The following is a 19,519-nucleotide window of genomic DNA, read 5'->3' as shown; positions in this document are numbered from 1 at the left end:
TTGTCACTTGTTACAGAAAAAGGTATTAGTAGGAAAACATCCGTTCGGAATGGACCACCGCCGCTGCTTCATACATCATTTTAAGATTCTTGATAGCAGAGAAAAAAGGAAATTTTTTTGGTTCCATAAATGTTCGTAGGATTTAAACTCCTGGATGAATTAATAGTTGTTTCGTGATTCCATCTCTCCGTCGCCAAAAAAAATTTACAACACATCTTCACAACCACAACAAGACTATTTGCAAAGTACATTATATTCACCCAACATTATATGTCAATTACATATCCTCCTATTTCAAATTCAAATTAACAAAAAAAATATTATTGAATTGAACTATAGTAAAATAATTTTACCTACCAATAAAATGTATATTTTGTTTCCATCGATGCCTGGAATCCAATATGAGAGAGATTTTGCTCTTTCGCCTATTTCATTTACGTTTTGCGCATGTTTATTCCCTATATTTGCCCTTTTTTACCTACCCTGATGTACGGAAGTGGGGCATGGAACTGGCAGAGAAAGGATGAAAGTAGACTGAATGCTGTAGAAAAGAGATCCCTGAGGCGTATGTGTGTAAAACCAGGTATGATCGTGTGAGAAATGTGAACAGGATAATAAAAAAAAGTCAATCAAAAAAATTCCCCAAGAAAACAAACGGTTTGCAATAACCGACTGTTCAAACTTGTTTGGAAATGGTAAGAAGTCACAGAAGAACGTCATTAGATGGCATGAATACTAAGGACGGGTTGTTTCGGAGAATCTGAACAATTCATCAAATTTCAACGTTCATTTTCAAGTTCTGTGAAAGATTTTTTCAAGTTCTGTCTTTATTTCAGTTTTGTCAAGCAACTAGCCTACAATGATATAAAAACAGAACTTGACTAAGACTTTCACAGAACCCGAAAATGAACGTTGAAATTTGATGAATTGTTCAGATTCTCCGAAACAACCCGTCCTTAATTAAGAAAAATTGTATTCGTTGAGCGCTGACGATCCAATTGGTCATCTGAAATACATTATTTCTGTTGGGGGGATTTTTACTCTCGGCACAGTACATAGGTATTAGGTTGTGGGAACTTCAACATTCTAAAGGTTAATAACTGGTGTCAATTAAATATTACAGTTTAATATAACAACAAAGTCCAGTTGTTATTAGCAGGTAAGTTAATTTTTTTTTACATTAACCTCACACAGGAGGCTCTGAGCTATGTCATCTTTGGTGACCGGATAACTCATCAAAATGACAATTCAACACACCTATAAAAAGTGTTATAAAGTTATGAAAAGTGATGAAAAAAAAACTAGGTTAAATAGGTTACATATATGCAACTATTTAACCTAGTTTTTGTTTCATCACTTTTAATGACTTTATATCACCTTTTAAAGTTGTGTGGCGGGATCTTTCTTGAGGAGAGGAAGTTCTGGGAAGGTATGAGGGTTGGGTAAGAATCTAGGGATGAGTGTGTCCAGGAGTGATGGACTTATGAATATATCCCTCTAACTGCGGTGCAAGGCGGGTCGAGAGCCAGTTGGAGAGGACAAAGTCTCTCCTGATCTGGCACGCCACGTAACCTCACCCAATCAACCCGGACACCCCTGCTAAATAACCAAACGTAGAGAACCACTTGGCGTGACCTATGGCAGAGGTGATGGTTATCCAATAAATGGTTCCCAGGGCAGCGGTACCCGAACCCGCCTCCCAAGTCAAATCAATCTCAATGAATGACTTTTATTTTGACGTCCTACATACCTAAAAATTATTCTTAAATATTTACCTAACCGCCGCACTTTTGATAATCTCAGATTATGGAAATCACACTCTATTTCAACTTAATTACTAACTATTACACAGTGGGAGAGATAGTAAAAGATGCACTAAAATCAGTTTTTATTCAATCGAAGTTCAAAGTTTCCCTTATAAAACAAATCCTTTGCCGCCATTTTGGATTTTTTTAGAATTGGATTCTGAATGTTCAATTTCAATCTAAATTGCAAAAATGACTTAATTGTTAATCAAACCTAACTAAAAACCTATTTTGTGCATGCAAATAGTTGTTTCTCGTAGAATATGTAGAATAAAAGTGTTATGTGCCTAAGAGTGCAGCAGTTTGGTAAATAATTACCACATTAATTATTGGTAGATCATTAATTTGTGCTTGTATATTTAACCCAAATTAAGAACCTCATAACCTATTTTGTGCATGTAAATAGTTGCTTCTTGTAATAATTGTTAAACAAAGTGTAATTTCCATAATATGTTCCTAAAAGTGCAGCGGCTTTTTAAATAATGATCACATTAATTTGTAGCTGTATATTATTTTTTGAGCATTTCCAACATTCTAATCTTTGGGTATTATTCAATGCAATTGATATAATATTCACAAAACAATGCTTGCCAGAACTCTGCGTATTAAGGTAGGAAAAGAGAGAGAAGGCAAAGTTTAAATAAAGAGTTTATTAATAGTACAAGTAGATAACATAGAGAAGAACGCTAGAGATTAACAATAATAATAAGGGAGGACTAGCGTAGTCATCGTTGCGCCGACAATGCCTCGAGGACATGTTGCAACCTTGGCTGGTAGACTTGGGAACTTCAATAATAGTCTAGTTAGATTACAGAAATTATGTACAATGGCGGGATGTATTTACAGTGGATTAGGACGCGCCAGCCACGGCGCTGTCACAGCGTTCCATGTCGCAGTGGTTAGCCCAGAAGAGGCAGTTTCCGATGCCGCTGTAGCAGATGAGGAACACGGCCGCCAAGAAGAGCAGGCTACAGATGGCGCAGGGCTTGCGCTCGAGGAAGAACCCGATAAGGTACAGCACCATGAACATGACGTGCGTGTGCATCAGCGCCGCGTTCACGGGCTTGGGAATCAGCAGGACCGGAATTAGCCATTGCAGGCAGTACATTATGCACCTTCAATTTTATGTACAAACTATAATATTTACACACATCACTACCTCAGTAGAGTATAACTGCCAGCTTTCGTGTAAGTGTAACCCATCGTTCTATTGTCAATGGTTCACCAGCTCCTCGACTTGCAAGAAATCGACCTGACAATAATTTTGACGTTTAGATTTTGGTGGTTATCAGCGTTGCCCGGTCAAAAAATCTAGTTGACCATAAACATAAATATACCACTCTTGATGCGAGCATAGATAATATTGGACATAAATAAACCACTGATATTGGATAAATACCACTCGGCAATCAGCATGGATATATTCAGTTCGGTACCTACGGAACAGATTCGGGAGGTTTTGCTCAGTCTCGAAATAAATTATAAATGCTAACTACCAACATTTGAAAAAGTTTCTTTATCGAAATATTATACTCTGGGAAAAAAATTGTTGGTTAAGGTCCTTAAAATTTTTATCGAAACGACATTAGTTACCAATAGTTAAATAATAAAAAAATTCCAAGCCTCCGAAAAACAACCAACCCATCCGAGTAAGTCCATCACTGCCCGCCACAACTTTATTAACAGATGATTAACAGCATGTTAACTCACGGAGGAATACATTGAAAAGCGCCGGGGATAAGCATGAACCTAAAGTGCTCTTGGAGTTTAAGCCTAGCTAAGTTTGAAGTATAAGGAATAGATCTTTAGAAAAAAAATGTTTCTGTTGAACCATCAATTTAATTTCTCGAGGGTGCTGCAAAAATCAAATTTGGAATTAGTGACCCGTGAAATCAATACATGGCGAAGTTAATCGTGATTATTTTGCCGTGTCGCGATTCCTTCTTCTTTAGCCAACGTTTTGGACAGTCTTACAGTGTTCATGATCAGGACAAATGTGTAGATTGTGGTACCAGATATTTAGAACTATTAAGCTTATCCCCGTCCCTGTTAATATTAAAGCTGTTTTGTGAATTTCAACTGCCTCCGTAATTAGGCGTGCTCAATGCGTTTTGGGTGTTTGAAGGACTTCAGGAATCCAAAGTTACGGCCGGTGTTGAGACTAATTAAGTGCTCAGCAATTGCTGATTTGTCGGGAAGGCTAAGTTTGCACGCTCGAAAGTGTTCTAAGATCCTCTTAGAGATCGTCCATTCTGTCTGACCTACATACACCTTATCACACCCGGAGCAGCTGATTTTATAAAATCCATCGCGTCTCAAGAGGAAACTTACTTTTTAAACTTAGAAACGGCGAAGATTGCTGATGATTAACATGATAATGGGAAATTATCAGCATTACCTTTAAATTTTGCTTACGATAAAATTTCAATATAAAATCAATCCATGACGAATATTGAGTAAGTACCTACGTAAGTTACCTACGTTTGGTAATTTTTTATGTGGATTATGAAGCAGCAAGACGGGAAGAGTGGTTTATTTATGAAGACGAGCAACATTCTCTTTGACATTTGCCCACAGTGTTACCGAAGCTCCCGATTTTTCGGGAGATCTACCGATTTTTCACTTCATCTCCCGATCTACCGAAATGGCACCAAAATCTACCGATTTTTCGGTGTTCTCAGCGATTTATCGTTTCTCGTCGATTCTTTGTTTATGGTCCGCACAACAGGCAAATAATTGTCTATGGTACCGAGTTGCGGCAGTCTGTATCTGGCTTCACTGTGTGCGCTTTACTACGTTTACATACAATATGCATACAATCATTCTTGTCGGCCGTCGGCCGCCCATGCGCCGACTGCTTTTCCCGCTTTCTATGTGGAAGGACCCTATTGATTGGTATTATTTTTATGCTTTCCGGCAGCACATTATTATTTTTTATTCCTTATAGTTATGATATTGTTTTGTAATATGTTTTCATTATCATTATTATTTTGGTAACACATTGTTTATTATTTTTTTTTTTTTTGTATAAATATTATTGTTTTTGATATCTTTGTTTTACTTTGTACATCGTACAAAAAAAAGGATTGTTGAGCAGTGATAGAAATGCGGAGTTGTATACTGCGCTCACAGCTTTTTGGGATAATTTTTGAAGGATTCTTCCCAGATAAGAGATTCTACTGCCCAATTGTCTTTTGTATACACTCAGCATGCTTGTAAAGGTTTAATTTTAATCTAATATAACTCCATTTATAACAATTTCTGTATAATTTCATTAACAATTTTAATTTGGCCCATGCACTTTCTTTTTGTTTTTGATGATTCCACTGAGATATTTGTAGGTATTTCTTAATAAAGGATTAAGGATTACTAAACAGTGTACCTACCGTTATCAAGCATCTGTCGCCAGGTGACAGGTGTTTTGAAAAAGCCCATGAGGTGGTTGATTGGTTCCTAAATAAAATTAAAATTCATAAATTTTTTTGTTTCATTTAATTGTACACATCCCGATGACGAAGGTCGTTACTTGTATGAATGTCGCTCACTTTTAAAAGTAAGTAGGTATTACATGATTTTTGACGTCTCGCAAAGTGACAGGTGACAGTCCAAGGTCGATGTTTCACAAAAATTTGCGCCGAGTTGCCAGACGTAAAATAAGTCCCCGTTAAACGTTAGGGCAAATTGCGTTATTCCACGGGCAACATCTACAATAATCATATTGACGGCGCTGCTTATGGGTTTTTTCGTTAGTTGTTAAGGTTATGCTTCGGAATAATAAAAGGGATTCGTATTATTGACAAAGGAGAAATTTTGTTAAAATAATTCTAGTGATCTCCCGATTTCTAAGAAAATCTCCCGATTTCTCACGATTTCTCCCGATTTTTAGGCGTAAATTCTCCCGATTTTGAATTTTTGAGTTCGGGAACACTGTTTGCCCATGTCGCACTGTCACCTACTCGTGAACTATTTTATTTAACACGATGGCTACAAAAACCAAGACTGTCGAAGGAAATGGTTTGAATAAATCATGTGAATTATCATCTGTCTGGTCTAGAGCGATCACAACAAAGTCAGAATGGCCAGATAAGGTATTTTTAATTGAACAATTTCGAATGTAAATTAAGGTTTCCGCGTCCTTTTCAACGAATTAATCCCTTCAATTAGTAATTATTACTCGCTAGTTATTGGTTCGCTGCATTTGAAAATATATATAGACTACTTATTGTGTCATTATTGTAATAACCACAATTTTAGATTTCAATTCAATCTTTGGAACCATTTTTTTAAATCCCTGTTTGTAAGTAGTTTCTTAGTTTATTGATATTTGGTAGTATTCTGACTGGTTAATTCAGCTTCAACAAATAGTAATGAAGGCAACTGCTAACTTCATTATAACCTGTCTATATCTCTCATAAACAACGCTAGTAACAGAAAGAGAGGTTAAAAGGTTTCTAATATTGTGTTACCCGCAGGACGAATTCTTGGATGTGATCTACTGGGCGCGCCAAGCCTTGGGAATCATCCTTGGCCTGGCTTGGGGGGTTGTGCCGCTGAAGGGTTTCATCGGATTGGTCCTGTAAGTATAAAGTTTTACTTATTATTACTATATCTACAACTGTAACCGACCAACTGATAAGATAGAACTTCCATCGTTTTCTATCTATATTTTAGTTTAGGAGAAACAATCTGATAAAATATGCTGCCCAAGATTAGCTTCTGTGCTTGGGGATTCAATTATTGTTTTTTCTAAGTAGGTACATAATAATATGATGAATGGTGTTGCAAACTTGGGCATACATTTTTACAACTGTTAGTTATTTATTATTACAAAACTATATCACAACAGACATGGCTAGTGAGCTAATTACTGTTAAGGCTAAGTGTTGCATCCGAAACTGCTTACGAATTACAGCTTCACATGAACATGATAATGAACTGTAAATTATTTAAAAGAGACGAAATGAATTGGTGTTCGCTGGAATTGGGTAATAGTATGTGTAGGAATGAACGATGTATGCAAAGAAGTAAAACAGGATGACTTATCACTTACCACTGTATCTCTGCGAAGGAGTACACAACACAATATAGTGAGTTCCACCGGGATAACTTGAGGTAATTATCGCCAACAAAATGAATGAGTACTTAAAATGATATTACGCACTTTCAAGATAGTTAACTTCCTTCTTTTTACTTTCAAAGAGATTATATTATACGAAAACCAACAACTTGTTTCCAAGGTAGCCCGATCCATAAATAAACCACTCACTAGATCGATAACTCTGTGCTTTTTGTATGAAACAAATTGGTCCTCTTTATAACCATAGGTATGCAAATATTTAGACAATTTTTTTGGGTGCGATTATTCCACGCCACACACCATAGACAATATAATTCTCATTCGGATCCTACTCCCCTCACTAGCCTAAAATATTATTTAAAAAATAAAAATGTTTGTCAAAATGTTCCCTCACGACAGTCACAACATAACAGAGAAATGAAAAACTCAAGACAATAAATTATAGACGAAAGGGTCAATCCGCACCAAATCATCCAGGCCATGTCACCCACCATCTCAGATTTTGATGAAACTTTAAATTTTTAATCCTTCCATATAGATAAGAAAATATACCAAATTTTACCTTCCTACCTCAACTCGTTTTTTTTTTATGGGCAGTTGAAGTTTGGGCAAAATAAGCGTTTTTACATATTCCGAGCACTCCGGAAGAGCTTGTACCTTCAATGAAAAAAAATTGTATCTTTGTCATTTATAGTGCAAATGCAATGAAAATTTTCAATATTATCAAGAAAACTATGCTGATTGCAGAAAAAAATAAATAAACCCTTTACATTTATCTACTTGACTTTAAAAAATTACCAAAAGTAATTTTTTAAGTAATTTTTGGGACGGAAAAGGTACTTTACAAAAAAGCAATATCTCGGGAAGGTACAGTGTTAATGAAGTAATGTTTTTTTTTATTCATATCTACAAATAGCATAGAATCACATACAAAAATAAAATTCATGGCATTTTACTTGCTTCAATAAATAAAATCCATTTTAAACTTTTTTCAAACTTTTTGTAATTTTTTTTTATTCTTATCTACAATAAACATAGTACAACCTAAAAAAATAAAACTCCTGGTATTTTGTGTGCTTCACAGTGTAGAAACGTTTTTAAAATAAGAAATCTTTATCATACAGAATTGTTCTAGGTTTTTTTAAATCTAGATACAAAAATAAATAAAATCCATTTTAAACTTTTTTCAAACTTTTTGTGATTTTTTTTATATCTATTTTTAGTTTGTAATTGGGCAAGTTATAGTTTAGGTATATAGCTAGTAATATAGGTTGAATGAATGGACTAATATCAAAGAAACAGTCCTAGAGACAAGTCACTACATGGAAATGATGTATCTGCAACAAGAACAAGACAGAACATGAAAATTACTATCTGCCTCATCACTAAGTTTGCAGGATACTACATGCTTTGTTTCCTCTGACATGCTTAGTTCTGAGTCAGCTTCAAAGCAGTGATCATCTATATAAATACAGTAGTTGTTTCATGTTATGGTGTACGTTGTTAAAATGTCTCTAATCGAAACAAGTTTAGTTAAATGTAGTGTGGGACAACATAATGGTACTGAATGTCACAAAAAAAGTTATACTAAGTCAGAGAAATTAACGAGTGTGGATTTGTTAAGTGAATTTGAAAAAAAGCTTATTCAACAAAGAAGTTTTGTATCTACAGACTTGGTTTTCAACATTTGTGAGCACCACAGAATATTTAACTTAAATAAATATGAAACATTTCAAAAAGCTTGTTTTGACCCGTTCCAAAGCCACAAAAGGAAAATTACAAAAACTTTAAGAACAGTATCCTTGGAATTTTCAGAGAACATTAATACCATTCTAAAAGTAACTAATAAAGCAATCCCTGGACAAAAAATTTGTAATGCATGCAGAGCAAAAATTAGTAAGAGCCAAAACCTTAACAATGAAATTGAAGAGCTTAACACTTTTCAAGAAGACATAAGTGAAGTTGAAAATGTTGAGACTGTATGCTTCGACATTGCGATAAGTGTTCAACATCTAGTGAAAATCTGAAACATTTGTTAGAAAATTTTGAAGAATGGGACCAAGAAGATGAAATCACATACAGTGCATGGGTAACTACTGATAGAACACAGCAGGTTTCAGTTACAGTTCCCTTTCATGAATATGTAGAACATCTTGTGAAGAGTCTTGTAAAACTTCTTCCTCATTCTTTTATAACAAAGTCTCAATCAAAATATCTCAAAGAGTCCCTAAAAGCACAGCTTCAGATAAATGAAGCTGTTGTGTTATTAGACTTCAGTGAAAACTTCTCCTATGTTATCCAGAATGAAGTCCAGGGTTACCACTGGACGCAAGACAGTTGTTCACTCCACCCAGTGGTAATTTACACTTGTGAAGAGCCTGGCAAAGATCTCACAGTGTCAAGCTTGTGTGTAATTTCAGATGACTTGGAACATGATGTAAGTTTCGTTTACGAAACTCAAAAAATTGTTGCTCAATTTTTAAATCAAAAATTTCCCCAAATTCAAAGTGTTCATTATTTTACTGATGGTTGCGCAGCGCAATATAAAAACTGCAAAAACTTTTTAAATCTGTGTCACCATCAAAAAGACTTCAACTTGAAAGCATGTTGGTCGTTTTTTGCTACGAGTCATGGGAAATCTCCCTGTGATGGAATAGGTGGAACAGTAAAACGTCTTCTAACTAGAGAAAGTTTGCAACTTGGCCCTGGCAACACTATCACAACTGTAGACAAAACTTTTAAGTTTTGTCAGTCGAGAGTAGAAAATATATATTTTTACTTGCTGAGAAAAGAAAGCTTATTCACTTGCAGGCAACAATTACAGCAGCGTTTTTCACAAGCTAAAACAATACCAGGCACTCGAGGTTTCCACTGCTTTGTTCCTCTGTCTGAAAATGAAGTTGGCACAAAAAGGATAAGTTCAGATTCAGATTATGCTTTGATTTTTAACTTCAGTGGGGAACGAAATCGCTCTGAGCAACTAAGTATGGTACAAATTTGTACAAACTCTTATGTAGCTTGCGTATATGACAACCATTGGTTTTTTGGACTTGTGGTTTCCAAAGATGAAGACGAGTGTGATGTATCAATCAAGTTTATGCATCCTTTTGGCCCAGCTCCATCCTTTTACTGGCCACATCAAAAAGAAGATATTTGTTTTGTTCCACTACAAAATATTTTTAATATCGTTGACCCTCCCACAACAAAAGGTTCAGGAAGAGCTTACTACTTTCTTGAAAAAGACGTTCATCATGCTGATCAAAAGTTCAACCATCTTATGGGTCAGATCAAGAATAAAAGTAAAAAATGAACTTGAACATTTATTTGTAAACAATATTATTGTAATGTACTTTCATTTAACCTAATCCTACATTGCCTGTTTTATTTTTATTGTATTTGTTTTTTAAAGAGTTAACTTTGTATTGAAAAGAGTTAAAAAGTTGATCTTGTTATAAAATATTGCTATGGTGTATGCATTCAGGGTAAGGAACAAGGTACATTATTTTGTTGGTGCCTTAAGCTTACATTGCAAGCTTACCAGCATGTTGTAAAGGACCGAATAAGTTTGACTTTTTTTATTTGCAAATACAGTATCTAGATTTTAAAAAACTTGGAACAATTCTGTATGATTAAGATTTCTCATTTTAAAAACGTTTCTACACTGTGAAGCACACAAAATACCAGGATTTTTATTTTTTTAGGTTGTACTATTTTTATTGTAGATAAGAATAAAAAAAAAATTACAAAAAGTTTGAAAAAAGTTTAAAATGGATTTTATTTATTGAAGCAAGTAAAATGCCATGAATTTTATTTTTGTATGTGATTCTATGCTATTTGTAGATATGAATAAAAAAAAAAAATTACTTCATTAACACTGTACCTTCCCGAGATATTGCTTTTTTGTAAAGTACCTTTTCCGTCCCAAAAATTACTTAAAAAATTACTTTTGGTAATTTTTTAAAGTCAAGTAGATAAATGTAAAGGGTTTATTTATTTTTTTCTGCAATCAGCATAGTTTTCTTGATAATATTGAAAATTTTCATTGCATTTGCACTATAAATGACAAAGATACAATTTTTTTTCATTGAAGGTACAAGCTCTTCCGGAGTGCTCGGAATATGTAAAAACGCTTATTTTGCCCAAACTTCAACTGCCCATAAAAAAAAAACGAGTTGAGGTAGGAAGGTAAAATTTGGTATATTTTCTTATCTATATGGAAGGATTAAAAATTTAAAGTTTCATCAAAATCTGAGATGGTGGGTGACAAATCCAAAATTTTCTGGATGATTTGGTGCGGATTGACCCGAAAGGTTAAATATTAATGAATAAGGTTGAACGATGGAATTATACCTTACATGATAAAATACACACAATCCTGGCAGGAACTCGGATACTCGGTCTGAAAAAGAAAATAGATTCAATTCTACGGCCAAGTTAAGTTAAGGCTGTTACGAATTAGAAACAGAGAGATTCGCACCTGTTTTTTTGGTTACAATCACGAGATATCATGAAGATTAAGCGTTGGCAATGCGCAATTTCTCAACGAACCACTTGACCTTTTGCTTCCGATTGAGAAATGAGAGCCACAAACTGACGGACATCTCGCTAATATTGTGTATTCAATTCACAACCATTCCCGAAACAGTCTCTCCTTACAACTTAAGTAGGTTGGGAACTTATGTCGAATTAAATTGAAATCTGTGTAGCTTTTAACACAACACTACTTTAGGAATTGACATTTTCAGCAAATAAGATATTCAAAATTACTTATACGTCGGCGTCTAGACCATGACAAAAAACAACAAGAAACAAAAACAAAAGATTTCAAACCATCGTAGATATTCCACTCAGCCAGCAATGTGATTATCGTGTCTTTTCTTCAGTTCCAATTTTTTTAATCTTAGTTATACCCCTCTGTCCCAATGTTTCCTTTTACTTTTCAACATTCACGAAAAACACCAGCAACTTGTTTCCAAGGTAGTCCTAATTCTTCTTTTGTTTTTAAAACAAATGCACTCGAATTTGCACTATGTCCTTGCCATTGTTCCAAATTTCAAATTTAACCAATGAACAAAATTTTCCAGCAAGGTGATGATTAGGGATAGGTAGGAAATGGATAAATTCTGGAAATGGAAAATAATGAGCTAAAATAGTTATTTTATTAAAATTAAAATCGATTGTTCACTTGGCGGCCATCGCTATTGTTACGAAAGTTAGTTTTAGAAAGTTAACTTTTTTCTCTTATTCAACTAAAATATTAACGTACGATCCTAAAATAGGTTTTTAGATTGGATTTAATCAAGAAATAAATAAATAAAACTTGCCAATAAAAATATTTAATATTATTATGTCAAAACATGGCTTGAAGAAAAGATGTCAAATTATCAGTTTTTTAACAAAATTGCTACTAAAATGCATTAATTTACATTTCCGGAAACTGAAATACTTACTTTTCATTATCATCAAACTGACACAAAGTGTTTTTTTAAATAAAATGTGCATATTAAGCGAGTTCCTATTTTCAGTATATATACCATCTGAACTTGCGTGCAACGCTTGCCCTAGACAAGTATCAAGCAATATACAAACACTTATGGAAATATCTGAATATACTCGTATTATTATGGTCACAATTAATTTTTTTTTTTTTGCAACTGCAAATACATGATTGAAGCTTAGGTAGTAATGTTCTGTGAACACCTCACTAGGAGAACCTGTGCCGAGGTGTTCGCATGGGTGTTATTCTGCCGTCATAGGTGGAAACACAATATTCTCCTTGGGAGTCTCCACCGTAGTTCCACCCATGGTGGCAGTATTTTACATTATTAGGTTAGAAGTTAGAAACTGTGTTGACATGTCCATGATAATATTATATAGACACAATGTAGTAATTTGAGGTAAGTTACGTATCAAAATGTTCTATAGACACACTGTAGTACAAGAGTACAAATACATTGTACAAATGTAGAACATGATTTAAATTTTTGTTATTTGTTTTTGGGGTGTTATGCCGTGTTGCGCCAACTCCTTCTTTAGCCAACGTTACAGTGTCCATCATCAGGGCAGATGTGCCAGATGTGACACATCTGCCCCGATGATGGACACTGTAACGTTGTCCGAAACGTTGGATAAAGAAGGAGTTAGCGCAGCACGGCATAACACCCCAAAAACAAATAACAAAAATACTTTTGGCCGTGAAAATCTTAAATCATATTTAACATGATTTAAACTTCATAATGATTAATAATAATTTCTTACATTTTATTTTGCCGACTCAATTATTTATTTGTTAGTTGGCTATGTGTTTTGTGCATTGTCTGGACGAAGCAATGCATCTCATAGACACTCTTCTGTTATTGACTCTTGATTTGACCCCACTCAAGTATATTTGATTCACTGTTCCTTGAAACTAAAGTAAATACTATAATATTGGTTTCAGGTTTGTTTTAGTCAATGCTGGCCTTATTTACATTTATTGTACAAGTTTTCAAAATATCGACGAAGAAGAATACGGAGGCATCTGGGAACTGACGAAGGAGGGTTTTATGACGTCCTTTGCTGGCTTTCTGGTATGTAACTCTCCTAAAACTGTCAATCAAACATTATAGGTCAATCCATTTAATCATTTCCGAGACATGATCCCTTGCAACAATTAGGCAGTATGAGTAGAGATGGCAAAATTTCGTTTTAACTAAAAACGCGAAAAAATATTTATGTTTCGAAAATAGGGCATTTATAAGTTTTCTTTGCGTTTCAAGGCATTTGAAAGTGTTTCCAGTGATTTCTATTTCGCGAATTAACGCGAAAAACGTGATTTTTGCCGTATTTCAGCTAAATTATTCTATTTAGCGAAATAGGCGCGAATTTCCCGAAAATACCGGGTATTAAAATAATATGTGAGAATTTCAAAAAATCGATATTTACATTACGATTTTTTATAATTTTTTTACTATTTTATGTGTAAATATTTAATATTTTTGTACTGTAGGCTAAAATTGCTTTTTGACATTACACAAATTGTGCGAAATAAATTACGCCTATTGATGTTAATCGCAATCTGCATTTGTTGTGTTTGTGTTCGACCCGTACTTAGAGTTTCCTTCCTTATTAATTTAATATTAAAATTAATTATTTATAATCTTTCACATGGATATACTTGCAAATGAAGGTTAAACATATATTTTACCAAAAATACTTAAATATGCACTAAAAACATTCAGGAAATACATTTTTTTCTATTTTGCTACAAAACGCTAAATTATGCCTCAAAATGCTATAAAACGCTAAATTTCCAATTGTTAATGCTAAAAAATCTGAAAATTAATGCTAAATTTTGCCATCTCTAAGTATGAGGGAGACCAGGTCCTCTCACCTCACAACCATAAACTACATTTCCCACCCGATAGTTGCAAACCCCCCCGGGCCCCCGCCCGACCGTGAGTAATGTTCTTTCATTGCCTCAATAATTGTGACAACGGACAAGAATCTCAATTCTGCCTGGAGACATTGGAACTATGGCATCCCCAATCTTCTATGGTTGATGGAGCGGGGAGGTGCTTGGGAAGTACTTGACTATTCAGATCTGGTAGCCAAACAAGGGTGATGCCATTTCAAGCAACGTTTCAATTTTTATCAGTGATCTTTCACCAGGACGATTGAGTAGGTATCTACAATTTTCGGAAATCGGGCAATTATGCCATAGGTCTAAATTATTATTTTATTCAAATTGTATGTGAAATAACACACATCGTCTGGGTCTTAAGAGGAACCCTTTGATAATGTGTTCTGGAGGGATGACAAAAAATCTTGCGATTTCGTCGACAAAAAAGATAAAAATAAATTTTAATGCATTTTATTTTGTGTTCCTGTTGTATATGTATTTGTATTATAGACAATATTTTTTAATATCTTTAGTGTCTATACAAAATTAGTTGTGGTACATCAGTCATTGCCATTTTTTTGTTCCTCCTATTTTTTTATAACATAAATTTACTATAAAAATTAGTTGTGGTACATCACATTGCCATTTTTTTTTGTACCTCCTATTTTTTTATACCATAAATTTATTTTATAAATTATAAGTTTTAAATTTTTTTTATTCACCAAATTAAACAAAATATATTTTAGTGTATTACTTAACTCTTGAAAAATATGTTTTTCTATGTGTATTATTTAAAAAAAACGCAGTGGAAGTGCCCATCCGGAGTGTGTTTTACCTGTTTTGTAACAAAATTATAATAATATTAAATAATTAATTTTGTGCACTCTTGATTAAAACGTGTATCCCACAACCTTATGATATAGATTCTTTTTTATATATTAACAGCGAAGATGATGAAACGCACTATAATATTTAAAAAAAATATATATATTATTTAACAGTAAAAAGATTCAATTTTTAATAATATATTATTTAAATTTTAATTATAATTTGAATGTCGAATTGTTTTCAGCTTTATATGGAATATAATTAACAAAAAACGCATTCTTTTAATATTTATTTGTGAGAAAAAAACAGTCAAACTGTTGAGGATGGTTTTGGGATTTATGGACATAGCCCCCGACATGATGTGTGCTTGTTATTTCTCCTGCAAATCGCAAAACATACATTAAGGGTTAGCAGATACATCGAGGCTTTTCACTGAATTGGACAAATATTTTTTTACAATGAACGCTTGTCAAGAGTATATCACGAATCGAATTTTAAAGATGTAACTTTACAACGCTTACCGATTAAAACGAAAAGATTATAATTGAATTGGCTTTCAAATATTTAAAGAAAATGTCAAAAAACGTTGTTTATTGTGTTTTTCTATGAACGAAGTAGAACAGCCAACACATAAATAAACCACCCACAGCCAACACAAGGAAAATAATTATTTTATATCATCCTTCTTCAGTGACTCTTCTTTATTCATTTCAACACAGTTTATAGTCTGACAATAGGATTTTAGTAAAAAAAAAAAAGGGTAATTTCCAATCTAAATTATTGACCTCATCTCTGAATGTCACGGTCATTCGCTTGTTCATTTTTATTCTGTTGCCGTTCTGCACGTTGAAGTATTGACTATGTATAATGATTTTAATATCGGCCTCCGATATTACAAATTCAATGTGAACGACTCAATAATAATCATCACTCTCGTGAGTAGAAACAAGCGCAGTTTTTTGAAGAGGATAAATACCCAGAGTACATACAAATATATTTTTAATATTTTGCTTTCAATAGTGCTAGTAGTTTTATTTATATTAGTGATATATTTCTTTAAAGATTACTTAAAAACTGTGTTGAAATTCATGCTGTTCATATGTCTGTTCACGGTGGTAAGCTTCCCGGTGACAATCGGGTACCTGGTACTGATTATCAAGAGAGGGTATCTGTTCGGCATCCTGCGCGGTCACGCGGTCATCACCAATGGGCACGGTGCTCAATCAATTTACATACCTTGTGTGTTCAATGTTCGTATTCGACAAAAATTTCCCTCAAATCAAGTCCAAGCACGCCCACTGTTATAACGCTACTCACTGGCTGAAGTGAAAAGTCAAGATTGCGGCATACCGTTCACCTGGAAGTTTTGCTTCACCATAAAAATTAATTTTCCAAAAAAGTGTTTGTACTGGTTTGCGTTACAAAACCGAACAAAAAATTTTAACTTTTTGTAGGACATACTAAAATTGTATATATTTCTTTAAATTATGTATATAACTGAATAACTCTTATAAAAATTAAATGTTTTATTATTTGCACTTCAAAAAATTACAATGTTTGATGCCTAAGGCTGCCTTTACACTTGTAAGTTTTTTCCTGTAAGTTGCTCACGTAAGCGACTTACGCCAAATTTACCAGTGTAAATGACATCATAAGTCGCTTACCGTAATTTATACCAAGTTACAGAAGTTTTTCTTATGTAAGTTTTTGACAGGTCTAATCGCTCACGCGGTAATTTTCGGCTCTCTCACAGCTTATCAAAACAGATTGATAAGTTGAGACGCTTACAGTAAGTTTTGACATCACTGTCGGGATGGTAAAACAGAAATCTGCAACACCGACAGTAAGATTCGGTCTGTCTGCCGTTGCTCCTCAGGACTTGTTTACTTGTCGCCATGAACAGCTTTATGAAATAATACACTGCAATAATCTATGGAGACTAACATAACATTATTTATCATTCACACAATGTCATGTTTAAAAAATGCCTGTGATAATGATTCTACTTTTCGACTTCACGAACTGATGGATCAGCTATCAAACTTCACAACAAATTAATATCTCCAATGAATGCATACAAAAATGCAATACAAGAATACATAGAAAACATTACCTGACGTCAAAAATCGAAGAGTCACCATTATTTTTTCTAACTAACTAACTAACCATCACGCCGTTTCTCCGCAGGGGTAGGCTGAGAGGACGGATCGCCAAACAACTCAGTCTTGGCACACATTTCTTGCCTCATTCACATTCATACATCGTCTAATACATACTCTTCTATTATTCTGACTCTTGACATGGCCCGACTCAAGTATCTGATTCACTTAGTCGTGCCATGTCTTCCTCGGGCGTTCCCGACTTCTGCTACCATTCACATTTGCATCGTATATTCTCCTTACACTCCTTTCTTCGCTCGTTCGCTCTACATACCCAAACCATCTAAGCGTCCCTTTCTTGATTTTACTCATTACGCTTACATCAGCCTTGTACTCTTTGTGGATCTCCGCATTTCTCACACAATCGTACATGGTGTTTACACATATGCCTCAGGAATCTCATTAATTTTTCAGCTAGCATTCCGAAAACGAGTATCATTCTTTTTAATTAGCGGTCCAACCATTTCCAATATGTATTAGAAGTCAGTTGCTGTTATTTGGATAAAATTAAAGAATTGTTGTTGATCCTCAATTCTTAATTCTGCCGTTAAACGAACGAAAGCCCCATCAGTACTTCTTCTTTGAAGCCAACTCCTAATCCAACACTCTCTACGGGCCCTTACGTTTTTATTTGCCAAAATTGTGCATATTATCGCAGCAGCAATCCGCTGTGTGCGGAAATGAGGATCCATGATCTAACCGTAAATAAATTCTCGACTTTATGAACCGTGAACAAATCCCTGTTATCAAATGTTACTAAGTGACAGCTGTCAAAGTCGGCGGCAACGTGTTGTTGTCAGGAAGCCATCTTACCAAAAATAGAATTACTGGTGTAGCGGTCTTTGTGAGAACTTCGTAAATTAAACTTCTGAACAACTTCCGTGAGCATTACTTTATGTTTGTGATTACTCTTATGTTTGCTTCACTCAAATGTAAATTGTTAACCTCGATACAGGCTTAGTCCTAGTTAGTGTTTTATGTATAGTGAGATGCAATAAATAAATAAAATAAATTATTTACGATAAGTTGAATGCATATGTAATCGCTCCTGTGAGTAACTTATCAAAAATTTACGAAAGTCATAAATTTTACTTACAAGTGTAAACCCAGCCTAAGGATTGTTTTAATGAAAAATAGGAAGGTCGAATCCAACGTATTCAAATTGGGACACATATTTTACTATGAACTAAAAAAAGATTATTTAAAAAAAACATGAAATGTATGATAAGTTAAATAAATGACCAAAACATTGTTTTTATCCATTACAAATTAAATATATTTCTCAGATCTGTAATCATTTCAATAAAATAAGTTATTTTTAAGTTATAAAAACATTATTCAAAGTCAATGGACAACGGCTTGCTTCTTTAGTTTTGAAGATTTATTCGTTGTATAAACTTTAACTGAGTGCAAGCAGTCTATTGGTCAATTTCAATATTTTTTGGTGCCAATCAATGCTTCTCATGTCATTCAACTTAATGCGCTTAAAAAACGTATTTTTAAAATTATTGGCTCATACTCAGTAATGAATTAAGTACATTGACGTTGTATTGAATATATCTTTGTTTTCTGAGCCAAGAAGCCTGCCGCTCTGCCATCAAGGCTTAGGCCGAGCTCAACCTCTTCCTCGTGTCGAATGCCAAGTCCTTTAGGAAGACTAATAACTGGTTTCATTGGTTGCAGGTCACATGGATAATAATGTATACAGGCCTGTATTACGGGGCGTTATGAAGTTAGCAGCTGTCGACTGCAGATATCCGAATGTTTTGTATGTCCATACAAAAGCGAGATGTGTTTTCCGATTTGTTTTTGTAAAATTCCTCACGAACTATTCCCCTATTTAAAAAGACTTGTGAATAAATAGTATAAGTGCATCCTCATCCCAACATAAATGTTAATTGTTATTTAATATAAATATTATTTGAACCTATTATTTTATTTTCACCCCACATAATATAAGCAATGTTATGAATTTTATTTATTCAAATGTGATTATATAATAATATCTATTATTTACAATACAATTAAGGAATTTTCATTATTGCCTTTTTTCTGACCTAAACAGGGTAGCGACAAATGATATTATAACATTATTTTATTTAAAGGAAAGACAAACCGTCCTTAATTACGATTAACTTGACAATATTTGAATTCCACCTAGTATTGTCTTTATAAGTGGAAAATGTTGCTTCTGCAACAATGGTTGACGACTTAGCTAGAGAATTAAACTCACAACGCTTGGGTGGGAACCAGATGCATTTTCCAACTC

The 19,519-nt window shown here is 34.0% G+C and overlaps 2 protein-coding genes across 2 annotated transcripts; one reads left to right on the top strand and one right to left on the bottom strand.

Moving 5' to 3' along the window:
- Nucleotides 1–2,432: 2,432 nt before the first annotated feature.
- Nucleotides 2,433–3,112, bottom strand: bc10 (BLCAP apoptosis inducing factor bc10). The gene has a single exon (XM_089633836.1). It carries the CDS (start codon nucleotides 2,911–2,913, stop codon nucleotides 2,656–2,658), a length of 258 nt encoding a protein of 85 aa, XP_089489962.1. The 5' UTR covers nucleotides 2,914–3,112; the 3' UTR covers nucleotides 2,433–2,655.
- Nucleotides 3,113–5,741: 2,629 nt separating this feature from the next.
- Nucleotides 5,742–19,241, top strand: LOC149422497 (GEL complex subunit OPTI). Its single transcript, XM_089633835.1, has 4 exons — nucleotides 5,742–5,893; nucleotides 6,278–6,381; nucleotides 13,322–13,451; nucleotides 18,934–19,241. The coding sequence occupies exons 1-4, from the start codon at nucleotides 5,786–5,788 to the stop codon at nucleotides 18,979–18,981; spliced, it is 390 nt and encodes a 129-aa protein (XP_089489961.1). The 5' UTR covers nucleotides 5,742–5,785; the 3' UTR covers nucleotides 18,982–19,241.
- Nucleotides 19,242–19,519: the final 278 nt, after the last annotated feature.

The sequence above is a fragment of the Hesperophylax consimilis genome, chromosome 7, assembly GCF_061612785.1.
Source record: "Hesperophylax consimilis isolate HC1 chromosome 7, BYU_Hcon_1.0, whole genome shotgun sequence".
In the NCBI taxonomy this organism is placed as follows: Eukaryota; Metazoa; Arthropoda; class Insecta; order Trichoptera; family Limnephilidae; genus Hesperophylax; species Hesperophylax consimilis.
This window is presented reverse-complemented; position numbering and strand designations above follow the sequence as displayed.